This window comes from Oreochromis aureus, linkage group 13 (genome assembly GCF_013358895.1).
Source record: "Oreochromis aureus strain Israel breed Guangdong linkage group 13, ZZ_aureus, whole genome shotgun sequence".
In the NCBI taxonomy this organism is placed as follows: domain Eukaryota; kingdom Metazoa; phylum Chordata; class Actinopteri; order Cichliformes; family Cichlidae; genus Oreochromis; species Oreochromis aureus.
The window spans coordinates 15,675,700-15,701,681 of NC_052954.1; the positions used below are offsets into that span (position 1 = coordinate 15,675,700).

Genomic DNA, 25,982 nt, shown 5'->3' on the forward strand with positions numbered 1-25,982 from the left:
CAGTTAGTTCGCACATTATATCAAAGGTGATGTTACTACTTAATTAGACGTAATTAGACAAAACAAAACAAAAATACGTACAAAATTTACAGAAACTACACACGAAAGAGAGATATAAAACACTGAACATTACGAACTGTTTTCTTGCATAAAACAAGAGAGAAAGTCTGTCCTTTTCAAATCAACCAAACAGAAAACCTTAAATACAATTCTTTCCCTTAAAATGTCATCCAAAATTAATGAGGTCTGCACATTTCACACGTTAACTTAAAGATCACCGTGTCCTTCAGGTGCCCCAGCTGGAATATAAGACGACTACACCATCTGATCTGATATGCGTGACACGTTGTCCACATTGTGAACTTGAGTGGAGAGGGATTTTCGACTGTCTGTGCGCGTTCTGGTCCTTATCCTCCTTGTCTCATTTTCACGCTGGCCACAACAATGACAAGAAAAGGCTGATTTGAACTCCTCGCGGAACTTCCCTTAAGAAAAAAACGACAACAAAATCTTTATAAAGTCCACGTTCTTTAAAAACCATCTACAAGCCTTGCATTAAAAGTAGCTTAAATTTTTTGTAAAAATAGCTTTAATTTGCTGGGCATGACAGCAAATCATTCTAAGAGCTTTTTTTTCATAAATGCATGAATTAAAAACTTGCTGCTTTCTCAGAATTAACTTTAGCTCGCATTTACATTTTTCTGTTTTCAGGATATTAGCAGATGAGGAATATAAAGCTGTGAATTGTGTTGTTGGTGCCAGTTTGTTCACTAGAGGGCAGTAATGAATCCTTAGAGGAGAGTTCAAAACTTACCACTTAGGAAATTGTAGATGATTGGATTTGCAGCACTGTTGGCATATATGAGCCAGTGTGAGAAAGTGAACCACGCATACACTGTCTCTCTGTCGTTTGTCTTCTTGAATGTCCCAAACACTCTGGAGGTAAAATGTGACATGGTATCATTTTATTCATTCTTTTTTTTTTGCATGCATTTTAATCACAAACCTGTCAGGGCGGAAAAAAACAATACAAAATATGGCTTATAGCAAGCTCTACTGTTGATCCGGGATGCAGCAGAGCTTCCTTGAGAGATTATTACCTTTTCATGACATTGAGCACACTGATTGGCAGGTAGCACAGGGCGAAAACAAAGAGCACCACCATCAGCATGCGAGCTGTCTTCCTCCGGGCTCTGACTTGTTTGATCTCAGCACAAACCGTGCTGGTTCTAACCCTCACCGACTCCCCCGGTCCTGGAGTTGGAGCTGAGCATTTGATAGACTTCCACTTCCTCTGCAGCACTGATGTGCTTCCAGGAATCTGTTGATTGAATACATTAAAGTGGATACACGCACACATCTGACCCTGGAAGCCCATTGTGAAATTTATATTTATAGCAAATGGTGGAATACACACCTGTTGACACCACAGCTTGTGACAAATCTGAATGTATGCCAGGACCATGAGGCAGAGTGGTGCGAAGTATGTGACAATGAAGAAACAGGTGTGGTACACCTTTGGGTAGATCTCAGCTGTTGAAGGATTTAAAAGGAAACACTTAACAATATTGTAGAGAAAACATGAGTAGTTACTTAGTAGTTAAAGACTAAAAGGCAGATAATGATGAGCGTCTAGAGAACAAACATGTCCACTGACAACTTTTTCATAAGCGGCTTATTATTAACTGACCCTTCTGCTGAGTGGCACAAACTAATGGCCTAATGATGGAAAGCGGGTAAAGTTTAATGCTTTTTTATATACTAAATGTTCTGCAACACTACTCATAAAATTCCAAATTCAGGAGATTCCACAAATATAGTCAGTCCCCCCCTTTAAAGTCAGTTTACCATGTGGCTGGTATTTTTGTTTCCTGAAAGGCCTGACAACTTGCACCTTGGGGCCATTTGCCAGTGCAGACATCCAGCAAACATCCACTTTTTTGCCAAGCTGATCTGACTCTTAGTCAGCCAAATAGCTGCTTTCAAAAGAAGAATCTTCAGCGTCCAAACCCAAAGATGGCACAATAAGTAAGGGGTTCAACTTGCTCATAATTATTCTTCTGTTGACAGAGCACTGTGAATTCATGCCCCAATATCAGACAACCTGAACTGTGGTGCATATCACTGTGTCATCCTGCCATCTTGCATCAGCACACGGAAGAATTCCTCAGTCATATTTATCATTTTATCTTGTTTTGACATCTTTTTTAGAATGAAAATGAAGTTGAAGGGTCGTCATTTTGAAATGCTACAGGAAATCAAGTTTTGCATCGAAGACACAAAAGTACCAAGAAAAAAACAGCAACTGTGAAAAGTTGTTGGAGTGCTGCTGAAGGAGATGAAATTAGAGGGGAGTTTGGCCAAATGCAAATCTGGTAAGGCTGTTGATTGTTTTCATGGGCGGAGTCGCTGAACTTTGTGTTCCATCCTTGTATAGTTCTCCGATCAGAGTCATTCATGAGCTACTAACTGACTGCCATTAAAATATCAAGTCATTACTGATTCATTTACCCCTCATCGACTTCTGACATTTTTGTGTACTTTATGTAACAAAAAAAACATCATTTTCCTCTTATTACTGCTCTGCCTGTCAATCTTGCACTGCACACTTTCAATGATGACTGCAAGCTTATTAAAGAAAGCAATCTACGTTTCAAAGGTAGTCATTAAAGGTGCCATCATTACTGTAATATAATGAATGTGAGGGGATGAAAAGCTTCCTCTCTTTGTAAGGTTTGCCTCTTTTGACTTCTTCAATCACAGGCGCACCCTGAGCGACTTCATCTGAGCAAAAGCAAAATCCACCCATCCCGCTTAGGTGCTCACACTTTATGGATAAAATGCCAAGTGGCATGACACGTGATCAACCCATCTATGCTGGGGGTGGAAAAGTCCAATAAATGTCACTGCAGTTGTTGTTTAAGTAATTTAGTGAGTCATTCAGTTGAAGTTGAAGCTGTGCTTCTAGCAGCGAGGGAGACATGTATTTTCATAATGTGTTCATTTAGTTTGGGAAGAACTGTGAAAACTAACCTCCCCAGTGCTCATCACACACCGTGAACAGACTGGTCTTATTTGTGAGTTCAGGCAGCAGGCTGCTACACTCCATCACGATGGCCTGGGGGATCATGATGATACACGACACAACCCAGATAACAACAATACTCTTGCGCGCCCTCTTGGCTGTACTCTTGAACATCAGTGGGTGACAGATCGCATACCAACGGTCCTGGGCGATGCAGCTCAGCGTTAGGACTGATACAGAAACGGAGATGGTCTGCACAGAATGAAAAAAAGACTTTTAACTAGACACACAAGATGTTCACCATTTAATACTCATACAGTTTGCAGTTGTTACAGACAATACTAAATGCTAATGAGGAAAATAATTTCAGAACATGTATTTGTAGGCTTGAATCATAGATTGGCAAACACTGATGCATGGGACACTGTTAGGATGCCTGGGTCGTTGATCCAGAGGTTTGAGTTTATTATATTATTTATCATTTCTAGTCTTTGGTTTCTTGGTCTGTGTTCTGTCTTATGGTTTACGTCTCGGTTCCCTCTGTTGCAGTGCCTGCGTGTGAGTCTGTGTCTTTGGTTCAGTCTGTGTTGTTTCCTGTTTTATTTTGAAGGTCCATGTCTGATGTTAATGTATCTGGTTTTGCTTCCCCTGTTTCGTTAGGCCTGATTTGCCCCAGCTGTGTTTCCCTCCTGTTACCCATTCCCTGATTGCTCCCTCTGTGTATTTAAGCCCTGTGTTTCTCTGTGTCCGTGTTGTGATCTACCCTTATCTTGCTGTGTGTTCTGTCTGAGTAAGTTTATTTGCAAGTTTGTTACCTTTTGAGTTCACGTTTTGCCATAGAGTGTCTGCACTTTGGGTCCTCCTACTACCATTCCTGCCTGCACACATCCTTCACATAACAGACACCTCCTATGCTGGAGACGCTCTTATCTCTGTGTTGCAGATGAGTCTGTTCACTTCAAAACAGCGGCACAAATTTCACGTGCAGGTTTAAAAGCAGTGGGTGGTCAATTTTTCTTGGAAATAAAAGGCGGAGGTTTCTTGTTTTTGTAAAGGGTTAGCTTATGATGCCAGGCACACTAAAATCACTCTTGCTGCCTAATTTAAAATGTTCATTTAAGCAGTCTTAAAAAAAGGAAAGATTGCACCTTAGTCAGAGCAGGGCACATCCTCATTGCCCTTCAACTGACAGAAAGTCAATTGTTCATTGAGTTTGGATGTTATTGAGTTTTGATGAATCCTGGATGGTTACAGGTTAAGTATGCTGAAAATGAAACGTATGTAAATACTGAAAGAAACCTTGAGGAAAGTGAATCATTGTTTGCAAGATAACAGGAACTGTCGGTGGCATTTAAATGCTTTGAAATGTATATGTTAAAATGACGTTCCCACTCACACGAAAAAGACTGCTGCCTTTAGGCCAAAACAGCATTATTTCCACCACACTGCTCATTGTAAATTGCAATGATCATTTTTCACTTGCTTGCACATTACACTGGGAAATCATGGATGAGTTTAATCCGGATACCAGCTGCAAGCTGAAATATGGACCCCTTTTTTAAAATATTATACAATGTGCTGCATTTGGCTTCTGTTGCACCCTGCTGTGAACCTATTCAAGGTATTATAGACCCCCAGCATACAATGTAGAACAGCAGAATAGGAATCATACCAAAATATTACATAAAATGAATCACCAAAGGGGAATTAGAGTAGATGCTCCTGGATTTAAAAAAAAGCAGTGGGAGATGGCCCTTACTGCAGCAGCAGTTTATGATACAAAGCTCAACAGTAAACAGGGTGAATGTCACTATGAAGACCTTCAAAGAGATTGCTAATTAAATGCCATGAGGTGCAGTATGTTTACCAAACTAGCACCTGACACACAAGAATTCACATTATGTTAATTCCTTTGCTTTACAGCTGCATCCCTGCAGAACATGTAGTCAAAGTCGTGCCACCATGAGGCTAGAATTTACTTTGCTGTGCATAAACAATATAATATAATATAATATCTCAATACAGTTCAACCCCACAAACTGGTTAATAAACTAAGCAACTTAGGACTCAGCAGCTCACTGTGCAGCTGGATACTGGACTTCCTGAGCAACAGACCCCAGAACGTAAGAATGGGAGAGCACACCTCCTCCACCCTCATTCTGAGGGGACTGTCCTCAGTCCCCTCTTATACTCACTTTTCACCCATGACTGTTCACCAATCCACACCAGTAACACCATTATAAAATTTGCTGGTGACACCACTGTCATAGGACTGATCGACAACAACGATGATTCAGCCTACAGAGAGGAGGTTCAGCATCTGAAGCAATGGTGTGACGACAACAACCTGCATCTGAACACAGCCAAGACCAAGGAGATGGTAATCGACTTCAGAAGAACAAAGCGATCTGAGCACTCTACCCTCTACATTGATGGGGAGGAGGTAGAAAGGGTAGAAAGCTTTAAGTTCCTCAGAGTCCACATCTCGGCCGACCTTACCTGGTCCACAAACATCTCCCACCAGGTAGGGAAAGCACAACAAAGGCTGTACTTCCTCAGGAAACTACGTCAGGCCCAATTACCCCAAAGACTGCTAGTAAACTTCTACCGCTCCACCATTGAGAGCCTTCTGACTTACTGCTGCACACTCTGGTTCAACTACTGCACTGCGGAGGACAAGAGGAAACTGCAGCGGGTGGTGAGGGCAGCAGAGCGGGCAATCGGCACTTCACTAACCCCCCTCAGAGACATCTATACTGGCAGACTTCAGCAGAAAGCCAGCATCATCATCAAAGACCCCTCACACCCTGGACACTCACTTTTTTTCCCCCCTTCCCTCTGGTAAACGCTACAGGTCCATCAGGTCGAAGACAAACAGACTCAACAGAAGTTTTTACCCACAGGCTGTCAAACATGCCCTACCTCCACCCTGATTGGAGGATAACTGCACTGTCAACACTCATGGACATTACACCTTATTTATAAATCGTATTTCTGTTTATACTTCAATGCAACCAACACCCTTACCTCTTTAAACTGTATTTATTATAACATTATTTAGTATAGTTCCAACACACCCCCTCAATGTGCAATATCATTCCCCCACACTCAATGTGCAATATCACTGATCACACTGCACCTCTCAATGCACCTGCTAGTTAGATGGCATCTATGTGTATGTATATAGATGCAAGTGTGTATGTGGAAATATGTGTGTGTATGTATGTACGGATGCAAATATGTATATATACATATATGTATGTATGTGCGTGTATGTTTGCAGGTGTATGTATAACTTGTACATATCTTTCTTGTGTAAATGTAAATTTGTCTGTTATTGTGTAAATACTTACGCTATTGTGTACTCCACACACATGGAGAGATGCCAAACTGCCTTTCACTGTTCTTGTAACAGTGACAATAAAAAGCTATTCTATTCTATAACACAGTCTATTAAGAGTATGAGATATATAATCTTTGCAGGGTAGTGTGGGACTTTGTTGATCACAATGATATGCATTGAGAGCATGAACCAATGCCAAATAAGACTGTCTTTTTTGCATACATATTGTCAGAGTGATGCTAAAGCAGTGTTTTGCCTGAGGCATTAAATCACTTTAGAGTAACATCAAAGGTCTCACTCAGTACACATCCTGGGGGATATGAAAAAGAGGTTTTTTACCCTCATGAATACCATGAAGAAAAATGGTAGAATAATAGAAATATCGGTCTTAGCTCGCATTCATAGCCCTTGTGAATTGTTTATGAAAATGTCAAAGATTCTAATATCCTGTTTAAAAAAGCAGATGTCAGGGTTCAACTCTTACCTGCAGATAAGGGACAATTTTGCACAGAGTGTTTCCAAAGAACCACGTCTCTGTGATGTCTACCACAAGACTCGCAGGCAGGCAGATGATGGTGACCAGCACATCAGCCAGGGAAAGATTCACTATGAAATAGTTTGTCACGGTGCGCATGTGACGGTTCTTCCATACTGCAAAACAAACTGAAAGTGATGCACAATCAAGGATGGGCCAAAGACAGGCAAACATTTATCACATCAGTGCGTGTGAATTTTATTTGAGCCACCAGTTTCTTGATATTCTGTGTATGCTATCATACACAGAGTATGAATTAAAATTAAACTGCAGCATTGTTTCAGTTGCCTAAATCAGGAAATAGACATAAAACTTTCAGATATTTAAAAGAAAAATAGCTCATGTATAGTACTGTGTAAAAATCTTGAGCCTCCTTTTATTTCTCCTTTTATTTTAATTGTTGTCTGTGTTGACAACAATTTCAATTAAAAAAACATCAAGTTCATCACTCCATAAGTCCTGTTATAATATTCCATTGATTTTCAGTTTAGTTCTTGTGTAAACTGGCATACCAAAGCCTTTTCTTCCTGTTTTTTTGCTCTTAATCTCCTTGGAGATTGAGATGATGGACCTGGGTGTTCACCTGACCAATAAATTGGACTGGACTAACAACAGATATGCCATCTAGGAAAGGACAGAGCTAGCTGTATCTGCTACAGAGAGTTGTGTCTTTTGGAGTGCAAGAGGAGCTCCTGAAGCCCTATGACTCTGTGGTGGAATCTTTTTTTGTGTGTGGTCTTCTGGGGCAGCAGTATCTCTGCTGGGGACAGTAAGAAACTGGAAACTGAAGAGGATGATCAAGAAGGCCAGCTCTGTTGTGGGACACCCTCCTGACCAGGTGGAGGTAGTAAGTGACAGGAGAGTGGTGGTTAAGCTGTCATCCCTTCTAGAGAACACCTCCAACCTCATGCAGGTCGCTCTGACAGCACTGAGCATCTCCTTCAGTGACAGGTTGCTGCACCCACGGCGTGCCAAGGAGAGGTCTTTCCTTCCAGCTACTGTCAGAGTCAACAGCAGTAAATGTATGACAGCAGTGATTGTACACATATGAATAGACACATGCACACTCTGTGGTCTGTATATATTTCAAAGTTCAACACTCAATCCCTGCTGCTATTAACATCTAACTATGCCACTATGAAGTATTCTGGTTTGCTGCTACTATCTTCTTCTGCCATATATATATATATATATTTAACATTTTCTTCTATTGTTTCTGTATAGTATTATTTTTGTTCAGTTCTGCTGCATCTATTTATTTCTGCCATCTCCAATTTGTTGCTTTAATAATGTGAATTTTCCTACCTGTGGGACTAATAAAGGCTATTTTATCTCATCTATCTTATCTTAAAAATGGCTTCATGACAACCAGTGAGTATGCCTCCATGAGTCACGAAGTGAAGGTCCACAGTCTTTGACTACACATGTTTATTCAGTATGCAAAGCCCCAATTTAAAACACTGTAGAACACTTTTGCTTGCTTGTTAACCTGAAAACACTTCACTTCTTGAAAGTTCTTGTTTAGAGAACTCTGAAAGTCCATTATTTATCATGTTAGCACTCCTCTTTCTGTCATACCCATTGCACAAAAAGTAAACAGTAAGTTACACACAGAATGTGCCCAAGTGGAGTGAATAACCAAACCTGGAAAATGAGACTTCAGTAAACAGTAGAAGGGCCAGATGTATCCATCGGGTCCTGTGTAACATCTTTGTTTGATTTCTTCATATTCATTAAGGACATGACTTATACTGCTCATCTGCTGTAGATATTATTTTAGTATTATTTTATTTGCTACTTTTTCTTTTGTTCCCCACTTGTTCAGTTCCCTCCAATTTTTTAAGGATATACTGCACACAATGCTGAAACATGCCAACTTTTCAGTAAATAACTATTTGGGAATCGCCTTGTTAGTGCAAAAACGCTATTTTCTCTTATTTATGGGATTTTTCATAGTCTCAAGTTGTAATAGAGTTGCAGTAGGTGCCTTTTTCATGCTTGAATGACTCACGTGTTTTTCGGCTTAACAACTAAAAAAACCATTCCTCTAATAAAGGTCATGTAGAAGCTAAGCCTACACTTGAAGCCACTGAGGTGTTCGTTGGCGGGGGTGAAGCGATGCCACTGTTATGTTCTTAACTTATCACAGTCCAATAACTGGCGCTAATTACATGTTTCTACAAAAGTGACCCCTAGCGCACACTTAAGGTAACAACACAAAAATGGCTCCTACAGGTCAGGTTCAACGACTGGACTGAAAATCAGTGAAAAGCAATCCAAATGAGAAAAAAAGTCTAAAGAACTATCCTGTAACACACTAAAAAATAAAAAATTAGAAGAAAGTCCCTTTGAAAGTAAAATATAAAGAAATGTGGGGTGGCTCAAGATATTTGCATGGTACTGTGGGTTCAAACATTGCCTTTTTTGTTTTCTTCATGCACAGCTGAAATCGGTGGTGTCACATGTCAAGGTAATAATTTTTTTTGTTTTTCATGCCACATTAGTGCATAATGTACAGTCACAGTATATTCTGTTTATCTGGGAGGCAGCTGTTGCTTCTGAAATAGCTTTTAGTATTCATTCCTGTGCAGGGAAATTATAACCTAGAAAATGAAAAGATTTGGAAGGTTGGTAGAGAAAAAACTAATATCTCTGAAGTGGAAGAAATGCGTTTTTTTGTCACAAAATATATTTTTCCAGAAGGAAAAAACAAACAAAAACAAATTAGACAGCACTGCCGAAAGTAATAGTTTGAATCAGGGAATGTAATGCACACATTTGCCAAAGGTTGTCTAACTCCTTTAATGATTCAAGGTGAGAGGCTTTCAAATGCAAATGAAGCTTTAATGTACACTTTTTTAAACTTTCAAAATCATTTCCCAAATGGATTCTGATTTATTCGAAAACACAGTGACTGACAAATACGCAAGAAAACTCCTGCTGTAGCTTTGCCTTCCCTCGTTTCATGTGCTGCTGTTCCAACATTTTGTTTCTAGTGAGGATAAGAATTATAGGTTAGATGGTATTGCCGCAGAGAATTGATTCACTCCAAGAAGAGCTCCGGGAAAAAGGCTGACAAGAAAATGCAACACTGCACAACTAAAAACAATAGAGCGGAAAATTACCTCACAGACAGAGACCAAGGTGGACTTCAGGTACAATCTACTATCTTTTAGTGACAGTATGTATCGGTTTTATGCCCCTGCGTCATTCATAATATACACCAGTGGGCCAAGATATTATGTCCACCCACGGATGAAAAGAATAATGCTAAGATTTAGGATTTACATGGACCAACTTTTGGAAAGACCAAAGGGAGGTTTTGATGACTGGCTTGGATCATTTCCAAATCACCCAGGTTTGCTGGGGTTTTCTGGTCAGCAACAGTGACTGCTGACCAACATGTTGGTGGATCTGCTAGATAAAAAATATGTTCAGAGGAGCCTCCCTTTCACAACTTGAAGGACTTGATCTGTTGCTAACATCTTGTTGCCAGATAGCATAGGGCAACTTCAGAGGGACAGCACACTGGCCTTTTTCCCAGCAGACATTTTCGGTTGTCATAGCAGGAAAAGCACAGGTGCTGGTGTTAGTGATAACACATGACAAGCAGAATGTAGCAAACCGCTGAATTTACTTAATATGCATATGCTTTTTTCCACTATAGCATGCAGATGTTACAGAAGCTTGTAATTTTGCATCAGAATGACCCTACAGGAGATGAGCAAAGTCTTCACTAGGCTTGGATTCACTTTAGAATGAATAAGAAACAGAAATTCCTCCTAGTACACTTTTCCATTAGCTCACACAAGTAAACATACCAGAAAGAATGATAAAGAAAGAAGTTTTCCCCTCCTTAACAGCTGGAAAATTCCCATCAAAATCTCACTGCATACCCATGCAGACCAGACTGGCTTTCTGGCTCTTCAGTTTGCTCCTCAATCCATTCAGTACCCTGTAGATTCAATTATGACTGCGGTAAGATCTGTGTATAAAGAGGGCTCATATATTTACTTTTTCCTCAGGCCTGTATATGTGCTGTGATGGTGCAGACATTGGGTGGATTATATAAGGAGGATAAAAAGTCTAGACTGTAACTGAACTACACACAACATCAAAGAGAAGATACAGTCAACTTAAATTATCTTGTGCATATCTGATCAGTGCTTTGAATATGAAAAGTTGCTACAATGCTGTGAATAAATCAGAGGATCTAGAATAGAGTAATACTGACGTCAACACACGCGTTTGGTTTGACTGAATTAGTGTTTGATCTTTTTGCAGTAAAACACACCGTTCAAATATAAACTAATATTCTCCTTGCCCTTTGTTCTATTGTATGTTAACATGAAGTGTGAGCTGCTGTTGGAGGATTCATATCTTTTCTGCTGAGGGAAAGTTGTCTGTACGCTGCTTTTCTTTCTAATGCCTGCATCACTGACTACCATTGCATCACTGCAAAAAGTTAGACATTCAAACCAGAGAGAGGCCTTTCTCTCCGGAGTCTGCATGTTCTCCGCGTGCTAGCAGGAGATTCCTGTAGGAACTCTGGTTGCTCTCACTGTCAAAGCCATGATAGGTTAAATCTCCTTCAAAGTGCTCTTGACCAATGTGCTGGCTTAGAGCTTGAATCTCTGGGCACTGCCTGCAGCTGCCAACTGCTTGCTATGTTTGAGATGTGTATCAGTAAAGGATACATATAAGTAGGTTCAAAGCTTCACATTCAGGTATAGGGGCAAAAGCACTACAGGCACTGTGTAAAACTGAAACATTGCATTAAAGCTACTTTCAGCTGGCTCTTATTCATGAGGGGTTGCCACAGCGGGTAGCTCTGCATGTTTGATATGGCAGATTTTTTACACTGGCTGTCCTTCCTGACACAATCCCCCTCGGGGTGTTTGTGTCTCCTCCTGAGATCATTCTAGCGATTTTTCACTTGTTAGGCAAATACGCAAACTACTTTACTTGCATTAAAGCTACAACACTGGGGATGAATTTATCTTCAATAATATGGAAAACAGAAGTATTAACATCCAATTTATATTTTCTTTAGCTTTATACTTTATATACCATGAACAGACTCAACAAAGAAAAGTGTACACAGATTTTTAGAAAAAATGACCTTCTGTGACAGAAAACAGTGAGATTTTGCCTACCCATATTCAAAGCTAATTAGTCTGTACTACACATGTGCTATTCATTGATCAGTTAAATTGTAAAAAAACAAACAAAGGGAAACCCTATAAGGCCAGCGTTACAAGCATATAGTAATTTGATTAACAACGTGCAGGGCAGCACGGTGGCACGGTGGTTAGCACTGTTGCCGCACAGCAAGAAGGTCCTGAGTTCAATTCCACCATCAGGCCGGGGTCTTTCTGTGTGGAGTTTGCATGTTCTCCCCGTGTTTGCATGGGTTCCCTCCGGGTACTCCGGCTTCCTCCCACCGTCCAAAGACATGCAGCTTGTGGGGATAGGTTAATTGGATAATCCAAATTGTCACAAGGTGTGAATGGTTGTCTGTCCCTGTGTGTTAGCCCTGCGACAGACTGGCGACCTGTCTAGGGTGTACCCCACGTCTCGCCCTATGACAGCTGGGATAGGCTCCAGTGCTCCCCGCGACCCTGAAAAGGATAAGCGGAAGTGGATGGAACGTGCAGGGACAAAAGATGAAAGGAGAGCACATCTCTTCAACAAACAGCAGGAAATGAAGGCATCGAATGGTCCACTGTAGTCGTTGTTGACCTCTTTAATCAAATCCGTTTAAATGTGGATTTCTTTCTCTGTCATTTTTCAGATACCGTCCAAAAGAAAATACAGTCTCAAAGTCATGTCATTTCTGATCAAGGGCAAGCAAATCACAACAAACTTTAGGGAAGCTCCATAAAAGTCCATATCACATGTCAGTCTATGTCAGGCAAAGTCACTTTAAATTGCCAGCGCCTGATATAAAAGCTTCAGTTAGATAAAAATGTCTTATTTAAACTTATCTGTATCCGTGTCTCTGTCTAATTTATATCTAATTACAATCCATCTAGGTGCACAGCAAACAATTTCATGCTCTTAAGCAAAGAAATTTATACTTACAATATGTTCTGCTACAAATGTTCACAGTGTAAACAAACTAAAAAAGCCAGTGAAAAGCAGCCCTGATTACAGGCTCCATATTCTGAGAAATGATTTCTCCAGTATTAAGAAAAAAAATATGTCTGCTTATGTGTTGCTTTATTTTCATACATCTTTCCATTTTTATTCCCTCTTGTTCAGCCACACAAGGATTTGAATTGGGCTCATCATGGAGACAGATATGTTGATTTAGGTAATCTATGAATAATTTCTAATCAAAATTGAGATACCATTTGCACAACACAGCGCTGTTGGCATTTAAGCTTCAGTAGGCAATGTTATTTTTCATATTGTATCAAATGAGTTTCAGGAACGAGATGAAAATGTGTTTATCCACTTGATTTCACTGAAGAGCTTTTTGTGCATCGATCAAGAACCTTATGTGTAAAGTCAAGTGACGCACATGAATAGGTGACTGGTTTTTCAGTATCAGGAGTCCTAATAGATAAAAAAAAACATCATATTATATTAATGTGCAATGTCAGTTAACTGTTGGCTCTGAGATGGCAGCATCCCTTTCTCTCTTTCTCTCTAAGTGACAGCAAGTTTTGAACAAGCAAAGAGAATATAAGACAGCTGTTCTGAAGCACTTTGATCTACAGAATAAACGGTTGAATGTAGGCTGTGTTGGAGTGAAATGGTATATAAGCACTCGACTGGCAGAGTCTGCACAGGCATGTGAATGCTAACCTGCAAGGAATGAAGGCATCTGAGTTCAGCACTGCTCACTTGCACCATTTGAAATATGACTTGATTATCCTAGAATGCGATGTGGTTTCAGATCTTACAAGCATCTAAAAATCTTTAAATAAAGCTGCGCTATCAGAGTTTTTTTTCTCAATTTAATTAACATTTAGACTAACAACTAAGAACTTTCAGTAAGTTCTTAAAAATTACTTGCTTAGATCTTAAGATTTTCACAAAAAAACGAGATGCTAGATGGGAAAAGGAACTCAAGCTGCATCAAACACTGAATCACTGCAATCAACAAGTAACAAGAGACTGACATTTTGAAACAGAATAGGGGTCACCACCTCTGCCATTTAACGCTCACCCTCACAGACAGAGCCAATGATGCTGACCTGTCGTGCATACAAGTGAGATCTGAACTCGGAAAAGACTTTAAGCACCTGTCAACATGCTGTTGATACTTCATGCGCCCAAAATGTAAAGACAACATGCTAAAATCAAGAAACAGATTGCAGAGACTAAGATATTAAAGTAAAAAAAAAGAACTATATTGAGATGAAGAGATGAAGATCATCCGATGACACCGAGGTTTTTTAAGTGTGCTGGAACAATTTGGGACAGCACCTTCAATTCGTGAGCAATTAAATCTGATCAGCAGGTTAATGCATATTTGGTTGTGTGCTGCAGCCTGGTGTTGCTTGCATTGATAGCAAGGTGACACTTGCACTTGTTTTTCTTCTCACCTGGTTGTGCATTTATGGTGCAAAGTAAATATAGCCGCAGTCATGGCACTTGGTACAAGTGAGCATAAACCAAATTTTTAAAGGAAGATCATTTAAAATGCAGCTTTTCAAACAGTTTGACAAATATCACCAAACACACAAAGTTTTCCGTACAGTTTGACACAAACTCTGTCTGTTAGCTACATAAATACACAGTTGTTATATTTCCCAGGGAGAGAAAAAAAGATGCAAGAAAGATTTTCAAAGGTACGGACTGCTCAGTTATGCCCTTAGTGATGGCTTAATACAGTTTTAGTTTTTAGATCCGATGGATCTATGTGCAGCGTGTTGTTGATTTATGTTTCTGTAAAACATCTTGCATAACAAATGAAGTATACTAACTGTGGCGCGATGTGGTCTGCGGTTCCACTGCAGAGGAGGGGTGGTGCAGTGGGCTAAGGGGGCGAGATGCCGGGCTGGCTGATGGGGCAGCTGAGCCCAATATACTAATCATGCTCTCCTTACTTCAGTGATGCCGAGACCACGAGCTAGGCAGTGTGTGTGTGTGGGGGGGGGGGATTATTTGAGCAGCTTTGAGAGCAAATCACCAGTATCAGTAAAGAAGTTTCACTGGCAATACTGCATGCTCTGACTACACTAACATTGTTATTCAAATACTATATCAGGCAGTTTGACGTACTGTGGTAAGGTTTACAGTAATGGTGCAGGGCAGGCTGTGGTGTTCAATGTTAGATTACATCAAGGCTAGAAAACATCCATTTATGTTTAAAGTGATGATGCTGAATAGATTCCCTTACTGAATTCCACTTTTTATACCACCTTATAGTGTCTAGGGGTTAGAAATCAGCCATGATAGCTTGTGAAACATCTGCTCACATCTTGTTGATTTCAGTTAAATCCAAAAACAGCAGTGAGTATCGGGGAAGCAGCTGACGTGATACAAATTGTGATCCCTCAGCTGATTGCTCACTGGTTTCTGAAGTCCTGCTTTAAAGGGTAAATGTCTGCATTTTACCTGCTGTCATACCGTCTCATACTGTTGTTGGAGCCAGAAGTGAACTAGAAATAAAGAAACTTCAGTTTTCAGTGCCAACTCTGATGACAAGTCCAATTTGTATTTCTTTATAAAAACTATGATTAATAGATCATTTTTAGAACTTTGCTTACACTGAAACGTCTGTTTATGGCCATGATAGAATACTAACATTCAACATCGTAATTTTTAAGAAAATGTTGACAGATTACAGGCCTTTCTATTGCTCTCAGGTCTAAACCCAAAATAAAATGCTAAAATCAGTTTAAAATTGTATGCAGTATCTCCCACTTTATCTGTAATGTCTTGTAAATGAAATATTTGAACGATTACTGTTACTGAAATTACTGCACCACAAAATAAGAATTTAAAAATGAAGAAATGGCAGATTCTACAGTTAGCTTTAGTGTTTATATTATGAGGAAACAAAATGAAATAAAATATTATCTTTTACTATACAGGAGAAATATCCTTGTGAAAATCAATCTATGTTTATAGTAGTCACAAATAATCTTCTTATGGCCTCTGACAGTAAATTCAACTTAAATGATATATCTATAGATTCCGTTTATTACTTCTAGGCTGACTTATTGTAATTTATTATTATCAGGATGTCCTAAAAACTCCCCAAAAGCCTTCAGTTGTTCCAAAATGCTGCAGCGAGAGTACAGACAGGAATTAAACAGAGAGCCAAATCAATGAAGGAACCAATGAACAGAAGCCATATTGAATTCTCTTCATTGGTTCCTTGTTAAACACAGAATTTTATTTAAAATCCTCTCCCTCACATATAATATCTTAAATAATCATGCCCCATCTTATCTTAAAGACCTTATCGTGCAGTATCTCCCCAAGAAACCACTTAACTCTTGAGCTGCAGACTTACTTACTTCTACTCCTAAGACCCTTAGCGTACTTAAAAGTAGAATGGTAGGCAGAACCTTCTGCTTCCAGGCACCTCTCCGGTGAACCAGCTCCCAGTTTGGATTCAGGAGACAAATACCCTTCCTACTTTTAATATCAGGCTTAAAATTTTCCTTTCGGATAAAGCTTATAGATAGGTCTGTATCAGGTGACTCTGAAACCTTCCTTAGTTACGCTGCAATAGGGCTCGGCCTCTTGTAGCTTCCACAGATGAGCTGAGCGTTTCTTCTTCACCTGTTTCTTTTCACTCTATATGTGTTTATGCACCAGTTTTTATTTAACCATTAGTTATTACTAAACTCTCATCCTCACCACCTCCTCCGGCTCATCTAGGGGGACACTGAGGAATTCTCAAGCCAGTCAAAAGTTAGAATGTGTCCTGGTCGGCCACAGAATGGAGGTGTCCTGGAAACATCTTGGTCAAAAACCCTTACTGATTGTTTCCTTTCAATGTGAAGGAGTAGTGGCTCTATTCTTAGTCCCTCCTGAATAACTGAGCTTCTCATCCTATTACTAAGATTGAGCAAAGCCACCCTCATTTCAGCTACTTGTTTTGATTTTGATTTGATTTTGAAGGTGAAGGTAGGAACATAGTTCAACTGTCAAATCTACTGTATTGCCTACATGCTTAGCTTTCTCTTCAGCACAACAGATCAGCACAGCATCCACATCACTGCAGACACTGCACCACTTTATCTGTCAGTCTCCTGATACAGTTTCTTAAAATATGTTAACTCCTCCTCAAAAAGCACTCATCAGTGAGTCAGCCCTGAAAAAGGTGGAGTGCAGTGTGCACTCTATTCTTTTTCACCCGAGAGCCATGGCCTCGGACTCGGAAGTGCTAATTCTCATTCCTTGCATTTCACACTCAGCTGTGAACAACCCCTGAGTGAGCTGGAGGTCAATGCCCAATGAAACCAAAGGAACCGTATCTTCTACCAAAAGCAGAGATAAGACTCATGTGGAGACGCTCCATCACCTGGATATGCACAGAACTTCTGTCCATAGAAATTAATATTATACTGATACTGATGAGGAGCTGAGGATGAGCTCATAGAGGTGAGTGATTACAAAAATGGAAAAAAATCATTTAAAAAAATCCAAAACTATGCTACTGCCTAAATAATTGTAGTAGCAAATATGTGAGCCACTGCTTTCCCATTTCATTTTTCAGTGGTCATAAGTAGCCCTGCAAAAAAATAACCCAAAGAAAATTCATGGCTTTGGTTTTCCTCCTGATCTGATTCACCAGCTGCAACATATCACAAAGCATAATAAAATAACAGAGACGGTGAGGGTGATTTACGAAGTTCATTACGTTTATTGTCACCAGTCCATGCTAAAAAATCAGCCAATTCTGGTCCCAGGCCAGTCAATCAGTGCATTTCTACAAAACAAAAACCTGTTTATGGGGTTTGTGAGCGATGGCTGAGTGAGTGGTGGAGGCAAAAATAAAAGGGTCTTTCAGTGGTGCAATCTTCTTTTTTATTCCCCTTTTCTTCAGGGCAGTGGGTTGGTGTACCCTATTTACTGCATTTGGACAAAATAAAAAAAAACAAAGCTAAGAAAATGAATTGAAGTTGTGGAAAAATACATGTAGAATTTATTTAGAATCTCCATCTTAAAGATAATAAAAACTAAAAACTGAGGAAACAGCTTTGCACCAGGCTTTTCCCCATTTCAATAGCGCTCCTGTCAATATACCTACTATGGCCTGCTCAATAAAACAACCTAATATAAAATTACTCGAGAGGCACTAAAACTCATGTCTGCATAGTCAGAAGCACCTCCCACTTCAGGAAATTAAATACTGAGCACAAAATTAACTTACAGCAGCGTTCAATCCCTCATTTAAAAGACAACAATAAGGAAACAGTGAGGAACAAATTTAATTTAATTAAGAGAGTGGGCCTGGTTTACAATTGCTTACAATCAAAACAACCTTCAAACATCAGACAAAACTCCCCCTGACATCCCCCCAGGACCATGACGATAAAAAGAGTCCTAAAGGACCGGGACCTGGTTTGGGATTTGCTGGATTCAAACTAGACTGGAGCCGAGGTGAGGTAAGAAATAAATAAACTACAAACAACAGATCAAAAACAAATCCTAGAACTATTATTTAGTTTAGCTGCAACACAGCAAGGTTACAAGAACTGAGTGTTGTGTTGAGGATTCGCAGGCTTCCCTTTGATGAGGTTAAAAAACATTAACCTGAACTGTGAATTCTTTGTGATTCTTTTTATATAAGTATTTAGAATGAGAACAAATGATCCAGTTGACAGCCCAATTAAGTTTTTTTTAATCAAAATTAACATAACTACCACTATAATGCTGTGATGCCTGGGAGCTATAAAAAGGACTGAATGGACATTATACCATAGATTTATAAATATCAGCATAATCCAACCAGCTGATAATGTTTGTCCTGAAAACTCCCAGTAACCTACTTGCAAAAACTCACAGGTAGATGATAAGTGCATAGAAGCTGCACAAAGATAATGAGGGGCTTTTTAAAAACAACTACATTTAGCAAGACAGAATCACTCAGGTGGAACTGACAAACAATGTACTGCTAAAAGCTATTAAATATTGGACAAGAGTTGATCAGAAAAACACTCGTGCTGGATAATACTTCCTTGTTTCAGCTGGATAGCCTGTTCTTACTGTGTACGATTATAGAGTTGACTTGTTGCAGGCTCTGTGTGGTAAGTTTAGTTCAAACAGTTTCTACTGTTGTTATAGCCAAACCTAAACTGTTGTGTAGGAACAAAAGACCTTTAGATGATTTAAGATAATAAATAATTTTTATATTAACAGTTCCAAATCACCTTGAAAATACTTTTTATCTCCATTTTCTATTAAAAGGCCTGTAATCTTGTGATTTGATTAGGAGAGTATGCAGGACTGCTTTTTTTGAAGAGCTTGTGATCAATTATTCTTAAACAAAAAAGACTTATAAATGCCAAATAGTCCTGTAAAATTTAACGTGCATGTTTAAATTCTTGTTTGAACTTTCACCAAGCATTTACTGATCAGAGCATCACACAGAAGATAGCACTGTTTCACAGGACATTTGCTGCTCTACTTTTTACATAACAGTATGATTTATTATACAAGTACACAGCATTGTGTGGTTCAAGTTAGTGTATAAAATATGCTGATTGATTTTCCAAAGGAGGTTATCTCTTTAGTAAGTGAGTCAGATCTGAGATGTTGGCACACACACACACAGAAAAAAGAATGAACCTACTGTAGGTCCAGAGATGACCCTATTGCAGTTGAGGAAATAATTAGTAATTTTAGAAGGTATGCTAAATAGCCAATGGATTGGGACACTGAATGGTGCTTTTCTACTGTTACTGTGCACTCGTTCACCCAGTCACACAGCGCTATTTATACAGCACTTTCATTCTTTGTCTAACGTTTACACACACACTCATACTGGAGTGGATCAGCATAAAGGGAACCTTGGGTTTCAGCATCTTGCCCAAGGATGCTTCAACATGCAGACTACAGGATCCGGGGATTGAATCCCCGACCTTCCGATTAGTAGATGATCCACTCTACCTCCCACAGCCACCCTGCTGCTGCCTGTGGGTGTCTGCCACAGCAGCAGATGTGCATGCCTACTTCAAAGATCTCTCCTCTCAGTGCAGTCATAATAAGTTTAAGTTTATCACTAAAGGCAAAAAAAAAGCCTGCATCTGCTTCTGATATACGCTGCTGGCTGATGGCAAATAATATACCCGCTGCCCTTTATAGGGCACATCACCGAAAAATGAAGACAAGTAGTGTTTAAAAGAAAATCTAATCTATAAAAATGTGTTTTCAGCAGACATTTAAAAGCAGACTATTGATTTGGTTGACCTAATGAGTGAGGAAGTGCCATTCCAAAGTTTATGCACTAAATGTTCAAAAGCTTCGTCATCTGTGGATTTAAAGAAAAAGCATGGACCAGTTAAGACCAACTGAAGGCAGACTGAGGAGGACTGAGGGGTTCACATGAAAAAATTGTTACAATGAAATAAATTGGAGATGATTAAAGTGTGATTAATTGGCTGTATCACTAGTCGCCTAGTCTACACTCACTTGACGCTTTGCTAGGTAGACCTTGGTAGCTTTGGAGTTGGAAAGAACTGTTTTATTTCTTCATGGCATAGATTCAACAAGGTGCTGGAAGCATTTCTTCGGGATTTTGATCCATATTGACATGGTAGCATTAAAGTTACTGCAAATTCTTTGGCCTCACATCCATGATGTGAAGCTCTCCTTCTACCTTATCCCTGCTGGGCTGAGCTCGGGTGACTGTGGAGGCCATTTGAGTACAGTGAGCTCACTGTCATGTTTAAGAAACCAGTTTGAGTGGGATTTGAGCTTTGTGACAATGTGCTTTATCCTGCTGGAAGCAGCCATTAAAAGATGGGTATACTGAGGTCATAACAATGCTCAAGTAAGCTGTGGTGTTTAAACTACACTCATTTGGTACTAAGGGGCCCAAAGCGTGTCACGATAATATCCCTCGCACAATTACACCACCAGTAGCCTGATCCAGTGATTCAAGACAGGATCATGTTGTTTCATGTTGCTCATGCTAAATTCTCACCATCTGAATGTTGAAGCAGAAATTATGACTCATCAGAGCAGGCAACATTTTTGCAGTCTTCTATTGTCTAATCTAGGTGAGCCTGTGTGAATCACAGCCTCAGTTTCCCGTTCCTTGCTGACAGGAGTGGCGCTCAGTGTGGTATTCAGCTGCTGTAGCCCAGCACCAGAATACAAAGTTTGAGATCTTATGTGTTTAGCGATCCAGTTCAGTATACCTTGGTTCTAAAGAATTTGAGTTTATGTTACCTTTCTATCATCCCAAGGCATTCTGGTCATTTTCCTCTGACCTCTGGAATGAACAAAGCATCCACAGGGATGGTTTTCTGCCCAGTAGATCAGCAGTTTCTGAAATATTCAAACCAGTCCTTCTGGCAAAAACAACCATGTGTCACATTCAAAGCCACTTAAATTACCCTTCGTCCCCATTCTGAAGCTCGGTTTGAACTTCAGTAGGTCTTCCTGACCGTGTCAACATGCTTAAATGCACTGAGTTGCTGCCATATGATTGCCTCATTGGATTGTTGTGTTAACAAGAAGTTGAGCAGGGTAATTAGCCCTAATGTTTCCAGTGATCTAATAAGAATCTCCCCCCATTATCAGTTGGAATTGTAGTTAATGTTGCAGTGCCTTTGACGTAAAATTGGGATGGCACAGGATGGTGGCTTCCTGTAGCAGAATCTTAGTTAAATCCCTATCAACTGAATTTTTGGGCAACTTGAGAGTCTTGAACACAAGGTGTAAACACTGTGTCCAAGGTTTAAAAAAATAATAATGTTGCAAACATTTTAGCAAAAGGCTTCTTGTAGTTACACATCCGTCACATACAGAGCAGATTTATTTGTGGTTTCTCTTTACTTTTTACTCCATGTTCAGTGTCTGCCAACTCTCTGAGGGAAATATCTGATGCTTTAGCTCAGGGGTCGGCAACCCGCGGCTCCTTAGTCCTTATTTTGCGGCTCCGGGTGGTTTGGGAAAATAGAAGAAGTATTTCGCTGAAGTGCATTTTATTTATGTTTAGTTCTTTTTTTTAACTTGTAGTTCTAAATTGGAAGATTATTGTGATTTTGAAATATAAAAATAAAATTATATCTTATTATTTTTTTCATCGCTCAAAATAAGCGTCACACTCGCGGAAGCCGGTGTACCCGCCGAAATGCCGTGCATTTATCGAGACTTTCAACCCCAGATAGGCCAATTATGGATCTTCGGATTCACATTATGTCGGCAGCTGTTCTCCACCGTGAACTATGTTAAAAACAAACACTGCTCCCGCCTCACAGATGACAGCTTACAGTCCTGCGTAAAGATGAAAGCCCTGATTTGCAGACGCTGTGCACAGAGGTTTGAGACCAGAAGTCTCATTGCAAACATATCACGGCAGACCCGACGATGTTTGCATGAACATGCTTTTCAGCATCTCTTTATTGACCACTTTTCACACACGGTTGCTGTACGCATAAAGCCGGCTGTAGCTTTTCAGCTCACAGCCCGACATATACCAACAACAGCAGAGAGAGCACAGACTTTAAGGCGGCAAGGCGCGATTGCGGGTGCCGCTCAGGTGCGTCCGACTCCCATTCAGCGGCACTGCAGACCACGCCCCGCCGAACACATTAACAAGGTAAAATAGATATTTAGGCAGAATTTTGCAAATATCTATTTTTTTTATTTTTTTTTTTAGCGGCATAGTGCTTTTTTTCCAATTACTTTTTAAAAGTCAGGTCAAGGCTCCAAAAGCCTTGACCTGAAAAGGGTGGCGGCTCACAACGGTTTTTGTTTGCTACATGGATCATTTTAGTTCAGCTGGGTGTCTTTCCTTTTGTTATATTTCTTTAAGAGTTCAAAATGTGTTAATTACATGAATAAAATGTAATTTTCTCTGTAGCACTTCATGAATTACATAAGCAACACACCTTAGTTGCTCTGTAGATTCTTTTAAAAAGCAGTTAAAAACCTTTCTTTTCAAACAAGCCTTTTGTTGATCTACGTATTTTATATTCTTTACATTATTTACATTTGATCTTTTACATTGTGTATAATGTCTATTGATTGTATTGTTTATTTTAATATTTGTGTACAGCGCTTTGTGACTGCCTGTCTGTGAAAAGCGCTTAATAAATAAACTTTACTTACTTAGTTTAGATGTTCGCACAAAGCACAAAGGTAAAAAACAATATATACAGTGTTATCTTCATTTTAGATTTCAAAAAGTATTTGCGGCTCCCAGTGTTTTTTGGGGGTTTTTTTGCGTGGAAACCGGGTCCAAGTGGCTCTTTGGGTGTTAAAGGTTGCAGACCCCTGCTTTAGCTGCTTAATGTTATGCTCGCCAGGTGGTCGCTAACATCGTCTCTGAACGGTGAAGTTATAAGATCTTCAAATCACTCCTTTCATACAGGCAGCGATTTGATGAATCAAAATTTCTACTTACAGCAGCAGGGAAGATATGTTAAAGCGGATTACACTGAAAGACCCTCGACGAAAAGGAAGACTAAAGTTTTAAATTGAGTATCTACTGTATAAGGTGTGCCTGAATCCATTACAGCAGCAAGGCCATTTACTATGAGAACAAATGCTTTCAGCTCTAGCAAAAAAATCCACTGGATTCCTTTTCCCTTATAGGAAAAAAAATGCAACCATAAATGCTGATTTTATAAAATCTCACTCTTCACTTCTGTCTAAGGAAGAAATTCTCCAGGCAGGGGTGACACCTCTGTTGTCACTTCCTGCTGTTCATAGCAGGTAAAACTACAGCAAGCATCAAGAGAAAACAGCACACAGAGCAGGAAACAAAGAAAGAGAAGCTGCGATGATTTAAAAGATTCGCGCTGTGCTTACTCATCTAACACTGACAGTTATAATGAGAACCTGTCATCTCTGGCTTTGAAACTCATGGCCATACTGATTAAACACACAGGGACCCCTCCAATGTCCTCGACTGCTCTGTTCAGCAAAGAAATGCAAATTTTACTCATAAACAAAATGAGTAATTTGTTTCCTAAATGACTTCAGTGTCATTTATGAAGTATTTACTAAAACATTGATTACATCAGCAACCAGGTATTATTAGTAAATCAGTACTATAAAGCACATATTTTTGTAATCTGAGCTTTAAAAAGCAAATGATAACCCTGCTTATTTCACTTAACATGTTTAATATGAAACTGTTGAACATTAGATTGTGAATAGCTGGCCTGTCTGATTTCTGAAATCGTAACTTATCCACTCATGTATCATTTTCAGTCGGTCTGTTCATTCTATTGTGAGACTGAAAACATAAAAGTGGAAGTAGACTCTGCACAAGGGTGGAAAGCTGTTTTCTGAAAGCATCTACAAAATTCTCTTGGACAGCATTTCCAGTGGCCCATTTCAAAATGTCATCCACTGTCTGGGGAGTGGGTGTTGCATTAAGGATAATGAAGATGGCAAGAGGGTGAATGCTGTCTTCCTCGCTGAAATACCATACAAATTATTAGACTGGTACAAGCTGCCTAAAATGACAGATAATGTGGCACACCTTCAGCCTTCCAAGCTGGAGTGCAATTCTGCAGTGCACAGCTGCATCTATGTCAGGGGCCCTTTTCCTTGTTACCAAAAAAAAGTCTAAAAATAGCTAGTGGGAACCCTGAGATGAGATACAGAACACAAACCTGCACAAAGACAGCTTTCAAAGTTGAAACAGATCAAAGTGCAAGCCGAAAAAGAGCAGGTTATTTTAGTGACTGTGACAATAGAGCTTCAGTAGAGCATAACTAAGACTCCCACACTGACATAAAGAAGGAGGTTCTCAAATATGTGGTAGCAGCCCGATAAGAAATTTCACAATAAAAAACACAGAGCTACAGGTCAGTCTGGCTTCTCTTTGTTAAATAGTAAAACTGCCCCTGCTGTTAAACCATTGAGAAAATACACCAGCAACAAAGCAGTCCAATAATGGAATTTCGCAGGCAATAGGTCTGCAAAACTTGCAAGTTACGCACATGCACGGTGTGAAATGATTTATTTGTGCTCGATGTATCTTCAAAGAAATCGGAAGGTTACCGATTTTCCAAAATTAACCTCACTTTCCTGCACTGATTGACGGGCTCTCCTCCTCATTGATGCTTCCACATCAGCAGAGGCGCGACTGCGATTAGTGAACATCACAGAGGGGGGGGAATGCGCTTCTTTAGTTATTGATCGCTCTTCATTCAGATTTTTCTCATACTTCTAGTAATATTTGCGCTGATATTATGGAGAGGTGGGAAAAAAAAGTTGCTCGAAGTGTACTTTTGCTTTATGATTTTTGCAAGTTGTTAAGATGAACGGAGGGAAAGAAAAATGAATGCATTTAAAGGTACGACTCACCAAGCGAGTTCCCAATGAGTGAAACGAAGAATACAATAATGTAAGCCACAATGAGAACCCATTCATACTGCTTGGGGTGTAAATACTCTCTCCAAATGTATCTCAGAAGTTCCTCGTCATCATCCAAGGTGGGATGCACATGTAACTCCGTGCTGTTGGGTAAATGTCCAGAAGATAAGCACTCCTCGCAGTCCACGTTCCCAGTGATGCCAGACATGCTTCCAGGTGTCTTGTGTGGCGGATGAACTGCAGCTGTTGCTGGTGCGTCTGCAGTGACCGCAGGTTGTTTGAGCACACTGCAAACGCGATTCTAAACGCGCTCCGCACGGACCACTCGTCAGAATGACGCTGGTCTCCCCTCTGTCTCCATTCAAAGCCACTGCAGGGTCAAACACCAACACAGCACATTGTAGCGAGCAACGAGCTCTGAGCTTCAACCCGAATGCCCACCCCCATAAAAATGTAGAGAAAGGGGGTGTTCGGGCATTTATGCGGGGAGGGACATGGTGGATGAACAAGATGTTAGAAATGAATGGGGTGATTTAACATGCAGTAGCGTAATCTGCTTTTAATTCTGTGCGAAACTCAATTACAAGCATATAAAGGAGGGCACA

At 39.9% G+C, this 25,982-nt stretch overlaps 1 protein-coding gene across 1 annotated transcript; it reads right to left on the reverse strand.

Moving 5' to 3' along the window:
* Positions 1-175: 175 nt before the first annotated feature.
* On the reverse strand, positions 176-25,585 carry hcrtr2 (hypocretin (orexin) receptor 2). The gene is made up of 7 exons (XM_031742972.2): positions 25,369-25,585; positions 6,853-7,031; positions 3,034-3,277; positions 1,418-1,533; positions 1,101-1,321; positions 815-936; positions 176-485 (listed from the first exon to the last, which is right to left on the reverse strand). The coding sequence occupies exons 1-7, from the start codon at positions 25,583-25,585 to the stop codon at positions 316-318; spliced, it is 1,269 nt and encodes a 422-aa protein (XP_031598832.1). The 3' UTR covers positions 176-315.
* Between the last annotated feature and the right edge of the window lie 397 nt (positions 25,586-25,982).

Bases quoted from the DNA above. Each gene is read 5' to 3' on its own strand.
- hcrtr2 (XM_031742972.2), bottom strand. From the start codon at position 25,585: ATGTCTGGCATCACTGGGAACGTGGACTGCGAGGAGTGCTTATCTTCT. The intron at 7,032-25,368 runs GTGAGTCGTACC...CATCACTTTCAG, and splicing joins ACTCATTGGGAACTCGCTTG to TTTGTTTTGCAGTATGGAAG. The intron at 937-1,100 runs GTAATAATCTCT...TTTTACCTCCAG, and splicing joins GTGCTCAATGTCATGAAAAG to AGTGTTTGGGACATTCAAGA.